This window comes from Panthera pardus, unplaced genomic scaffold (assembly GCF_024362965.1).
Source record: "Panthera pardus isolate Hobbes unplaced genomic scaffold, ASM2436296v1 HiC_scaffold_7, whole genome shotgun sequence".
Lineage (NCBI taxonomy): Eukaryota > Metazoa > Chordata > Mammalia > Carnivora > Felidae > Panthera > Panthera pardus.
Window position 1 is genome coordinate 67,554,522 of NW_026527002.1, and position 12,086 is coordinate 67,566,607.

The 12,086-nt window shown below is 53.1% G+C and overlaps 1 protein-coding gene and 1 long non-coding RNA gene across 2 annotated transcripts; both read left to right on the forward strand.

Moving 5' to 3' along the window:
* Window positions 1–2,554: 2,554 nt before the first annotated feature.
* On the forward strand, window positions 2,555–10,080 carry TRIB1 (tribbles pseudokinase 1). The gene is made up of 3 exons (XM_019459867.2): window positions 2,555–2,919; window positions 4,948–5,240; window positions 7,655–10,080. The coding sequence occupies exons 1-3, from the start codon at window positions 2,560–2,562 to the stop codon at window positions 8,118–8,120; spliced, it is 1,119 nt and encodes a 372-aa protein (XP_019315412.1). The 5' UTR covers window positions 2,555–2,559; the 3' UTR covers window positions 8,121–10,080.
* Window positions 5,531–7,033, forward strand: LOC109273153 (uncharacterized). Its single transcript, XR_002082860.2, has 2 exons — window positions 5,531–6,847; window positions 6,889–7,033. It is a non-coding gene; the product is annotated as an uncharacterized LOC109273153 (long non-coding RNA).
* Window positions 10,081–12,086: the final 2,006 nt, after the last annotated feature.

Genomic DNA, 12,086 nt, shown 5'->3' on the forward strand with positions numbered 1-12,086 from the left:
AAGACTTCTGCAGGCTCAGCTCCCACCACCTGTGCAAGCCCCTTGGCCTCACTGAGCCCACCTGGAGTCCCCCACTACTCACCATTCATACCCGCTGCTTGCTGCCCCCCCACCCCCCGGCCCCCCACAGCAACAATCTCAAAATCCCACACATTCCCCAGGTCAAATGCTGCCTCTAGATGGGACTCCCCCCTAGTCCTCTTTTCTCCCAAACACATTGTAATCCCTCCCATGAGTCCCCATGAGTGCTTCAGAGCCTGAAATCACCACTTACTACCTACTGGACTCCAGCAAGGAACTTACAAATCTGCAGGTTTCTTTCTCTCTGAAATGGGACAAAAAATAACCCCACAGGCTGACTGTAAAACCGAAGGGATTATGCATAAAGTGCTAAGAACAGTCCCTGACACATTATGTTAGCAATTATTGTTAGCATTTATTAATGTTAGCAATTATTTGCATTTTCATCTTCTGATCCCCGGCATCTGGCCCTTAGTAGATGCTTAATTAGTGTTTGTTGAACGTATGGAGATTTAATATTAAAAGGATTTATCCTTGGGGCTCGAGCTGGTTTTAGAAAATTAAGCGTTTAGCAGGAGTGAGTACAGAGCCTCTCTGATAAGAGTTATCTCTGTCGGACGTCTAGAGACTCCAAGTTGACCCGGATCTCTCAAGAAAGAGAAACTACAGATTTTAAATTCCTTTTTCAAGGAGGTTTTTTGGTGCAGGGTCTGGCACACATTTCATGCTCACCCAAATCACGTTGCACGAATGTACGCACACAACCTGGCAGGGATGTCCTGGTGTAGGCAGTATCACAGTCGGTGGCCAGAATGACTTCTACTCCCCTACCCGCCCACCACGGAACCAGGGCTGGCACCGGGCCCCAGACCCTGCTCCGCGTGCGGAGGCCGGGAAGGGGGCAGGAATCCGGCGGCAGCCACGTGGGCCCCTTCCGCTAGCTCCCCACATCCTTTGTTTCCCACCGGCCCCGGCTCAGGAAGCTCTTTCTGCTAGTCACCGCGAAGGGGCGGCCCAGGAGCCTGGAGAAGCTATTTCCGTGCAATCCGGGAGGGCGGCAGGCGCGGGAGGGGCGTGGAGGTGGAGGCAGCGCAGAAGGCCCAGTGTTTGCTTTTATTTCATCCAACAGAAGGTTCTATTTGTGGAAGCGAACAGACGCTGGGGATTAGAGCTGGGAGGGGGAAGGAAAAGGAAAAAAAAAAAAAGCCACATCCACTACCACGCACAGGTCTTCCCCGGAACTACCGCGTGGGGGTGAATGACTGATTCTGGAATTCATCACCTCTCCTATTCCTGCCTTCCTCTGGCTGCAGCGGGGCCTGGGCGGCGCCCACGGCTCCAATCGGAGGTCTCAAGGCGCGGGGCGGTGGGGGTTCCCTGAAGCGAACGACGTAACCGTCCGGCTGCAGCGAGCTGCTGGTGCAGGGAACTGTGGTGCGCGCGCCCATAGTCCATTGTGCTCGGTGTGAATGGGGAACGCGCACCAATCAGCGGTCGCTTCGTCCCCCGCGGCCCCGCCCCTCCCGCCCACTTCCCCGGGACGCTGACGTCACGGGAACTTTTCCTCCGCCCCCTCCCCCGGCAGCTCGAGCTGGGCCGCTGGCCTGCGGGAGGGCGCGCGCCGCCTCCTGCCCAGCCCGGGGCGGGGGGTGCGCGCGCGTCCCAGCCGGCTCGGGACACACCACCTGCGCCCGAGCGCGCGCAGCTCGGAGCATCCCCAGCCTTCGGGCCACCCCCATTGCCCCCGCCGACCCAGCTCCACCTCCTCCCCCCCCCCCCTCCCGAGCCTCCTCCCTCCGCTTCGGTGACTGCTTGCCGGGCGGCAGGGCCCGAGTCGTCGCAGCCACCTCATTGCTCAACCCGGCTTCCCAACTGTTTACACAGCCCGGCCTGTGAGTGTGTGTGTGTATACAGCGTGAGTCACCGAGAGGCGGAGGAGGTGGAGGAAAAGGAGAAGGAGGAGTGCACTGGCCGGGATCCGTGCGGCGCACACACTCACTCACTCACACTCAGTCACTCTCTCCGAGCGCGTCTCGCTCGCTCACACACACGCCGGGAGCCCAGGAGCGCGCAGGATCTCGAGCGCCGCGGAAAAGTTGCTCCGGCTTTCTCTCCGGGACTTGGGCTTTGGGAAGTGCATTTGCTCCGCCGCTCCACCGAGCCTGCGGAATCCTGCCCTCGCGGCTCGGGACGTTGGGAACACCAGCCGCCGCCTCCTCCGCCTCCGGGACTGTCGGCGGTCTCGACAACAATAGCGGCAGCCGCCCGGGGCCAGGCGCCCCAAGCCGGTGCCCGCGGGGCTCCCGGGACCCGAGCCGGCCTCTGCTCCCCGGACGCGCGGCCAGCGTGCTTCCAGCGGGCAACGCGAGCGCCCGGGAGCGGCTCCTGCCTTGACCCCCGTGGGGGCCGAGCCGAGCTCCGTCTGCAAAGTCCATCCCGCCGGCTGGAGTAGGTCGCGGCGCCGGCTCCGAGCCCTCAGCGCCTTTCCGCGCGGATCCCGGGACATACAAAGCCGGGGCCGGCCCGGCCCGGGACGGGATGCGGGTCGGTCCGGTGCGCTCTGCCATGAGCGGCGCCTCGCAGCCCCGCGGCCCGGCCTTGCTGCTCCCGGCCGCCCGGGGCGCCCCGGTCAAACGCCTGCTGGACGCGGACGACGCGGCGGCCGTGGCGGCCAAGTGCCCGCGCCTCTCCGAGTGCTCGAGCCCGCCGGACTACCTCAGCCCCCCCGGCTCGCCCTGCAGTCCGCAGCCGCCGCCCGCCGCGCCGGGGGCTGGCGGCGGCTCCGGGAGCGCGCCGGGGCCCAGCCGCATCGCCGACTACCTGCTGCTGCCCCTGGCGGAGCGCGAGCATGTGTCCCGGGCGCTGTGCATCCACACGGGCCGCGAGCTGCGCTGCAAGGTAGGCACCCCCGGGTCGGGACCGGCCGGGGCGGTGCGGGAACGCGGTAGCCCGCAAAGGTGCTTGGGGGTCTCGCCCTCCGGCGCCGGGGGCCTCAGGTGGCACCTGCGGTGACTCGAGCGTGGTAGGCGGCATTTGGCCAGGTTCACCCTTTGGGTGATTGAGGTGTTTCGGACGGGGTGGTATAATGGGGGCTCTGCGAGCAGGAGGAAGTGCGGTGTTCGGTGGCTTTATCTCTGTTCTTTCCGTAGCGCCCAGTTGAGCGCACGGCGTTCCAAATAAGTTGTGGAATTGAAATGGATTCCAGGGCCATGCCATTCCCCTTCTCTCATTCTCCTCGCTTCCCCCGCCCCTTGTCCTGGAAGGACGCCCTGCAGTGGGTGCCTCCTTGGAGCTTGGAGCAGCTGGCGGCTCTCTTGCTGGGGTTTCAAGGCACCCGGGCTCAGCTGTGGGTGGTGAGGGAGTGGGAGGATCGTGTCAGGCTCGGGTCTTGGGGATTCCGGCTTGAACCCGCACCCCCGGGGATGAGAACCTCATCCCCGCTCCCCACCCCACCCCACCCCACCCCGACCCCAGAGGTTGGTCTGAGATGGCCTTCCAGTCTGGGCGGGGGATTTGTCTGGCGCGGAAATGTTGGAAAGCCCACACCGGCTAGGAACCCTCGCTTCCATTCATGTCTTTATTTTCCGGCCAGCGATTTTCTTTTGAATATGAGAGATTCCATTCCGGAGGAGGTAGAACTCCTAGAAACGGGGTCCTCCCGCGTGCTCCTCCGGCGCCCACAGACGCAGAACATTTCCCGCAGCCCAGCCTTTGCGAGCCTGTCTCCCGTCTCGGACCTCCCCGAGGATCGTCCGGGCTGCTCCCTTTCAACCCCGAAAGACAGGGTCACCCCTCAGTTGAAGTCGCTCTTGGGTTTTCCGCAACTCACCTGAACTCCACCCGCGTTCCCCTCCCTGGGCTTGCTGCTGCCACCTACTGTCCGACCTGAATGAAATTCCAAATGCCAGCTCAAGCCCAGCGGAAAGGGGGGAAAATCTTTCCTTCTCTGGCCCCGGGGCTCAGAGCGGTTAGGGGAAGATATGTGTGTGGGGTGGGGTGGGGTGAGGGAGGGGGGCGGCAGAGAGATTTTTCTAGCTGGTGCTAGGGCAGCCAGGCCTCAGAGGTGGGGTGGGTCTGGCCATTGTGCAACCCCTTCCAGTTCCTCTGAGCAGATAATAGCTGAATCCAGATGGTGACAGCCCATGTGTCACCGTTTCCAGTTGAGTCTAGGATATGAGTAACCGGACTAAACAAAAGGCGCTTAAAGAGACCAGCTAGCTTCTGAGAGGAGATACTACCCATTTTCCTGGTGAAGGTGGGGCCAAGGAAGGGGGGGGGGAGATAAACAAATGAAAAAACCTTGGACAACATCCCATACCCCTCCTGTGACAATTTTAACTCAAGGCCGCTTATACCTGAGTCAGACTGTAGGCAGGTTGTTTAAGGCTGTGTTGTCACAGCCTTTCTTCGAGTCATCTGTTCCTTCTGACTAATGACAGATCTTCATGTTCCCCAGCCCCTCCAAGCTTCCACTTGGAGGTTGCAGACTGGCCACATGCTGTGCCCTCTGTGCTGAGCACTTTGGGTCTGCAGGAGGTCATGCATTTTCAAGGACTGCTTTTTCCGCTCCTGGAGATCCCAGGGGGCTCCTGCAAACAAGGGAGGGCCACAGAGGGCTGGGGCTTTAGGGCTTAGCTCTCCTGTGCGGATGGCCTCAGATGGCCTCATGAAAGGAGGTGACACATATATGGATGCTTTTAAACCATCCATATTGTAATCCAGTGGTTATTTGCTAGCCCAGAGCCCTAGATGTTGCCAGTCTGGGGTGTTAGAGGCAGGTGGGGCGGCAGAGATGGGGGGGGGGCAGGTGTGAATGAAAGGAGCCTTGCTGTCGAGCACAGCCCAATGATTGAGAGCTGCAGCCTGGGATTTAGACGGCAGCCTCTGTTTTCCTAGCCTCCTAAATGGGTCCTCTTCTCTCTGCAGGTGTTTCCCATTAAACACTACCAGGACAAAATCAGGCCTTACATCCAGCTGCCATCACACAGAAACATCACTGGCATCGTGGAAGTGATCCTTGGGGAAACCAAGGCCTACGTCTTCTTTGAGAAGGACTTTGGGGACATGCACTCCTATGTGCGAAGCCGGAAGAGGCTGCGGGAAGAGGAGGCTGCACGGCTCTTCAAGCAGATTGTGTCCGCGGTGGCCCACTGCCACCAGTCGGCCATCGTGCTCGGGGACCTGAAACTTAGGAAATTTGTCTTCTCCACGGAGGAGAGGTGAGCAGCCTCCGCAGCTCCTCCTGTGGCCTTTCAGGGCGCAGTTAGGTGCAGTTAGGTGCAGAGTGTTGGTTCAAATCAGAGCCAAGGGCTCAGTTGTCCCAGACTTAGTATTTAGAAGTCCTCTCCTGAGGAGCCGTGGCCAAGGATGGTTTATTCTGCACTCTCGTGGATGTGGCCTGGGGACATCTTGGTGCTTCTTTCTGTGGGATGTCATATGATGACAGGATGCCCTCCCCACTTCCACTCCAGGATCAAGTTTATTCCCCATTGTTGTCAGAAAGGTCAGTTCTTCTGGGGTGCGGATGTCACCCTGCCCGTCACAACCTGGACCCCTAAAGGAAGTTTTCAAGTCCTTGCTTCTACCAAGTGGGGCCTTTTTTTTTGTACCTAGAAAGTATCACAGAGCTAAACCGTTGTATTTGCAGAATTGTGCCCTCCTCCTCTGTACCATATTCCTGTTTCCTTTCAGGCTGGCCCCCAATCCTTTCTTTACATCATCTGGTGACTTTTTAGACCTTTTGTTTGGATACATCTTCAGAAAATAGCCACATTGAATAATAAATGGAAGTTGGCTGGAATTGGTTGCTAAGTATAGATCATGACTTACCTCATAAAGGACAAGATGAGCTTGATAAGAGAATAATGAGACACTAAGATTCAGACTTGTGGTTTCAGACCAGGGAATTCAGGAAGCCGCAGGAGATAAACCTCACCTGATTGTAAGAGGTGGGCCACATCCCTTATGGGGAGGTTAAGAGCAGTACCCTTGGAGAATTGTCGAGGGGTGTGCATGATTTTGTTGTAGCTTTTCATGCGGGGCTTTCCCCCACCTGTGCACTTTTACCCTTACCTCCAGATCGTAGGAAAGATTACGGGGTTGAGTGGCCATAAAGCATGGCTTTGTATCTGACCTTGCAATACTTATTGGAACATACCGATTAGCAAAGAAAAGCCAAGTGTTTGCAATGGAGAAGTTTCCAATTCCTGGAACATGCTCCTTTGATATGTTGATGTGTTTTCTGAAACATGCCTTACACACCTCCTTACCAGCTTTTGAAATCTGCATTGCACAGGCGAATGTCATGTGCACGGAGTTTGGCAACCCGAGGGTTAAGCAATGGCAGGCTGACGCTATTCGTGTAACCAGCACAGGTGCAGGGTTTTAGTACTACAGCAGCCAATCAGGGGCAGACAGTGCGGGTTGAGTCATATTTTCCGTTTACAGAACCAATGGGTATTTTACATAACGACGAGGAGGTCAGGCTGAGGACATACCGAAGTTAGCACATGTATACTACACTCCAGGGAACAGGAAGGCAGGAAGGAAAAAAAAAAAAACAAAAACAGCCAGACCTTTGAGAGGAAAAGAAATTGACCCATTAGCCAGTACCAAATGTTTGCATTTGACTTCACAAGTGACTGACTGATACCAGGGCTATTTCAGAGAAGCAGGAAAGAGCATAAACTGCCAGCAGATCATAGAGGTTCCCCCCACTGGCTCTGGGTTTGGGGGGAATCTGTGAACCGTGGGTGGCTGGTTCTGAATAAGGAGGCACCCGCACCTTCGTAAGAGCCTCTGATTACAGATGTTTCAGACTTCAGCTGTTACCTGGACAGATAACCCCCCACGTAGAGTAAATCTTAGGTGTTGAGGTACCATCCGCATGTACGGATGTCTGTAGGCCCCGCAACCTTCAAATCCATTAGCCACTTGTGTTTGCTCACATGACCTCTCGGCCCAGGCTAAGTGTTCTTTGCAATTAAACACCCCAATAAATGTAATTAACATTCCTGGCCCCTATCTCATCACAGTTACCGCGGCCTGGGCCCAGGTGGACAGAGTTCCCTTTGTGTGTGTATGTCAGCGTGACGTATGTGCATAATAGCAGTGACTTTGGGCCCCATGTTCTGTGATGCCAAGTGTGGGCCCATGTCGCCCTGGCAGTTTAATGGCATAAGAATAAGATCGGCCTGTAGGATGCTCCGGGCGGGGTGGGGTGGGGGGGGGGCTGAAGAGGTGGGATACACTGTTCTTCCCTGATACCGTGTGTAGAAAATGTTAGCAATTCCCCTGAGACCGGCTCCCACTTCTGCAATGTGAACTTTGTAAATTGTGTAACCCTATTAGGATATCTCTTCTAAGCTCTAGCATAATGAATAGTATCTGGGGCTTTGCATCATACCCTCCCGCCCCAGGCTCTCTCTCGATACTTTGCAAATGTTTATTGCGGTCTGTATTGGTTTGTGAAATCCCGAGTCCTGGGTGGTTGCAGGGCACTGCTTACTGGATGAAGGGGTAAATGGCATTCCTTGGGCCCTTGCCTTTAGTGCCTGTGGGCACTGTTAATAGAGAAGGCCTTGTTTTTCATAGCAGCTGATCTGGAAGTAATAGCTTGTTTCCTCTCCTGCAGAAGCCAGCTCAGACTGGAAAGTCTAGAAGATACACACATAATCAAGGGAGAAGACGACGCTCTGTCAGACAAACATGGCTGCCCAGCCTATGTGAGCCCCGAGATTCTGAACACCACGGGGACCTACTCTGGAAAGGCAGCAGACGTTTGGAGCCTGGGGGTGATGCTCTACACCCTTTTGGTGGGACGATACCCCTTCCATGACTCAGACCCCAGTGCCCTCTTCTCCAAAATCCGCCGTGGACAGTTCTGCATTCCTGAGCACATTTCCCCCAAAGCCAGATGCCTCATTCGCAGCCTCCTGAGACGGGAGCCTTCCGAAAGACTCACTGCTCCTGAGATCTTACTCCATCCCTGGTTCGAGTCTGTCTTGGAACCTGGATACATCGACTCAGAAATAGGAACTTCGGACCAGATTGTTCCAGAGTACCAGGAAGACAGTGACATTAGTTCCTTCTTCTGCTAATCCCAAAACCTCAGAAACCTCAATTCTCACACATAGCATTTCCATTTCTAAAGATGGACAGGCCTTTTGGCGTGGTGCCAGCCAGACATGCGATGGCGTAAAGACCGTAGCTGCTGAACTCAACGTGGCCCCCCCCCACTTATTTGTTATGATGAGTGACTGTATTGATCTGAGCGGCACACGCTCTGATCGGCTGCCCCGCAAAGTTGTTTCCCTTCTCAATGAACCGTCAGCAACTGTCCCGCTGTCAGATGCAGGGGTGGGGGCTGGTGGGTTCTGCGTCTTCATAGGTGGCAGAGAGTATGGATATCCTACAGGGCGTGTGGTCAAGTGAAAGGAACTCCAGCATTTTAAAGGGAGAGGAAGTGAGTCGCACAGTGGCATTTTGGGCAATAACCATATTTTAGCAGGGTGACAAATCATTTGGGCCAATGAACCTGCCATCTTTGAACTTGTCTTTGGGAGCTAGACGTTTGCTACCCCAGCTTCTCTATTGGAAAGTTCATTTTTGGGGGGTGGGTTGGTTTAACACACACCCTTTCTTCACACTCACAGTTACCAATGACCCTGCTCCATTTTTGGAGCAGACTGTTTTTGGAGCAGAGGAGCCTGCCTGAACTACGAACCCAGACTCTCCTCCATTTCCTGCCAAGACCTCATTTGCACTAATGCCTTCTATCTGACCTTGAAACGTCCCCTTCTTTGCTATCAGCACTTACCAGCTAACCGTGGAGAAGTATCACAAGAGATTCGAACTCCTGGCTATTTCGGAACTCTAAGCTCAGAGAGACTGCAGATTTTTAACGTTAATTTGAGCACTTGGAAACCGTTAGCTTCGTTGGTTCCCCTGAAACGGGTCAGCCTTTATCCTTTTTCCCCAAGACCATCTCAGGGTGGAGCATTTTGTCTAGGAGAAGAAAGATAGGGAGACTCCTCGCCTCTCCCAAGAGCAAATGGTAAACCTCTCTGTGCTTCAGCGAAAGTGGAGTTTGGATAGTCTTAGACGACTCTCAGACCCACGCATCCCCTTCATGGATATGGTCTGCCCCTGGTGTTGTGTGTCACGTCTGCAGTTTTGCATGATGGGTTGTTAATATTTTAAATTTGATGTGGTTTATGAATACATCTCTATGATCAGCATCTGGAGTGAAATAGCCCCAAATCTTTCAAGTTGGAAGAGACTTTCAAAGTATCCAGTCCAACTTTTTTCCTCTCTCTGCCATCTCCCAAAGCAGAACCCCGCCCCCCACAACTTAACCTTCCTTCAGGTGGGAATCCAGCATCTGTTTGAATGCCTCCAGAGATGGGAACTCACTACCTACGAAAGACATTGCTTAACAGAGAAACTGCAACTCGCATTAAAATTAAAAAAAAAAAAAACAAAAAAAACAAGAACCCAAGAAATATCAGTAAATGTCTCAGTACTGAAATCAGGTGGTTAAACGGGTAAACCGAACATACTGTATTTTGAGAAATGGCACAGAGACAGGCAGGCCATCTTCAAGGGCTCCGCCTAGGCAGACAACTAACCTGCATTGTGAGAATGTTGTCGATACCTCACGTACTGTGTACTTTGTATATATATTCTACCTTTTATACCTGTTGTCCGATATGTGTTGTTGTTTTGGCTCTGAGGCTTGGTTTGTTGTCTGTGTCTGTCTGAATAACCTGCGTGTCTAAAACCACGTGAAATGTGAATGATTATTGGCAATATTACCTTGACAGAATCATGGGACTCGGAGAAGAGGGAGGGCAGAGGCCTCTTGTCGCACTAACGCGCTCGTGGTTGCTCGACTGTTGTATCTGTGATACGTTACCCGGCTGAGGACTCCGGGCTGGCTGGGGCTTCTGCCGGGAAAGCTCGAAACACTAGATCCTTCCTGTACATGTGTATATATGTGAACAGTGAGACGACCGTTTCTGACTTGTAGAGAAATTTTAATAAATCGGGTTTCGTAAATAGGCGCAGTGCATTTCTTGGGAGTCCAATCTGCCTTTGCCTTGTGCAATTTCATGCTGGGGATGCAAAGGTCTCTGGCCGCAGGGTTTGGAATATCACAGGGGACACACAGAAGTAAACAGATGATTATTATGTATGACCTTTGGCAGAGGAGAACCCTTTCACTTTTTCCACTGAAGTGGGCAAATTCACTTTGATGGGTGAAGCCAGGTTGGTGACATCAGGGTGGGGAGGGCCGAGAGTTGAGACAGAGCCGAGAGACATTAAAGAGGAGCAAACATAAATAAGGCTTGAGTTGGAAGAATCCCTCTGGCTTTTTTTGATGAAAGCTATGGACACTTAGAAAAGTATAGATGTGTATGCAAATCCACCAGAACTTTGAGGTCTTCACGTGACCCTGAGGGCATCCCAAGCTTCCTGCTGGGATCTAGCCTCCTCGCCCCACTGGGGCATTCGGCTTAGTTAAAATGGCTAATTGAGACATTTCCTCCCCCCACCGGAAGTGTAAAAATGGAAATAAAGGATGGAAAAACTAAAGAGGCGTTATTTTGAAACAAAGGCAAAGAGAGAAAGGATTTTTATTAGGTTAATACCTTCACTGTTCCATCAGAATCGATTTTAAATGAAATAAATTAGCATCGAGAGTGATTTAAAAAAGAAAAAAACTTGAGGTTGTAAAGTGTAACAAATCTGCAGAAAAATGCACACGAAAGTGTTCAGCTCTGAATTTTCACAAACCCAACAGGAAGACAGTGGCAGAACCAGCGGTCGGATCTAGATCACAAAAGACTGCCCGGATCCCAGGAACGTCTCCCCGTCCCTTTCAGTTCCTAAGGGATACCCCTGCCCCGCCCCCACCCCCACACTCCCCGAGGGTCACTCCCATGGGGCAGAATTGTAACTCCTCTTTTAACAGGAAAAATTAGAATGGAAGAAATGAGTTCTAGGTTTAAATGGAAAGGCATACAGAAGTTACAGATGACACAATTGCCTTTTTCTAGGACTCAGGCTGAGATCACCCAAGAACGGAGACCTATGACACCAAAGTAAATGCAACTCAGGCCTCGTGACCCAGGAACTTAAAAGAAATGGAAAAAACACATCAGAGGCAGCGCGGGGTGGGGGGAAATGGCCAAATGCCTGAGTAGCTTAGAAACTTAGGAAGCTGGGGGTTGGTCTGGGGCCATCCCAGGAATAGGACCCTTAAACCCCAAAGTTCCTGGAGCCTCAGAATCTGCATTGTCGTGTCTCCTTGCTCCCACAAATCCAGACGAAGCTTGGCCTAGCTCCCTGGGCATACAGAGAGAGAGGTAATACTTTGGACTTCCCTGAGCTTTTTAATCTAAGGATTTCAAAACACTTTGCAAGCAATTAAGGTTACAACACCTCTGAGTACTGTTGTTACATGCATCGAATGGAGAGAAACATGGGTCAGGATTGGCTGGGGTGACATGTGATGCCGCAGATACATGAATGTAATCTCTTCAAAGGTAGGAACAAATCAGGGGCGATTTCAACCAGTCCCATTATAGAAGTTTGGAACAGGAGTGTGCAAGCACTGGCTGGGAAGCTGATCATTTGTAATTCCCCTTGTGTTCTCAATGAACGAGCAAATCATTCAAGTAACATCTCCATAACCTTTTACTCATAGTGGAACTTTCTAGAAGTGTTACTCTTTCCCTCCCCCACCCAGTTCCCTTCCCCCTTTTATATTCCCAGCAGCTGAGTGAAATAGGCAAGTCAAATATTATTTGCTCCATTTTGTAGACGAGAACACTGAGGCGTGAGTGCCTTTCAGTAGTTACTCAGGAGTAAGCAGCTCGGAGCTGGGACTCGAACTTGGGTCTTCGGACTCCTTGCTCACCGTTGTTGTTGTTGTGTCTGCACACTGTCCCATGAAGTCTTCTGGTAGAATGATGAGTGGAGAAGGTGGTTTGAGATAGTTACAAATACTGAGCCTTTACCCCACTAGTCTCGTCACAACTACCCAGCACATCAGTCATAAA

Excerpts from the sequence above, each read along its gene's own strand:
- TRIB1 (XM_019459867.2), top strand. The coding sequence starts at position 2,560 with ATGCGGGTCGGTCCGGTGCGCTCTGCCATGAGCGGCGCCTCGCAGCCC. Across the intron at positions 2,920-4,947 it reads GCCGCGAGCTGCGCTGCAAG|GTGTTTCCCATTAAACACTA; the intron begins GTAGGCACCCCC and ends TTCTCTCTGCAG. Across the intron at positions 5,241-7,654 it reads GTCTTCTCCACGGAGGAGAG|AAGCCAGCTCAGACTGGAAA; the intron begins GTGAGCAGCCTC and ends CCTCTCCTGCAG.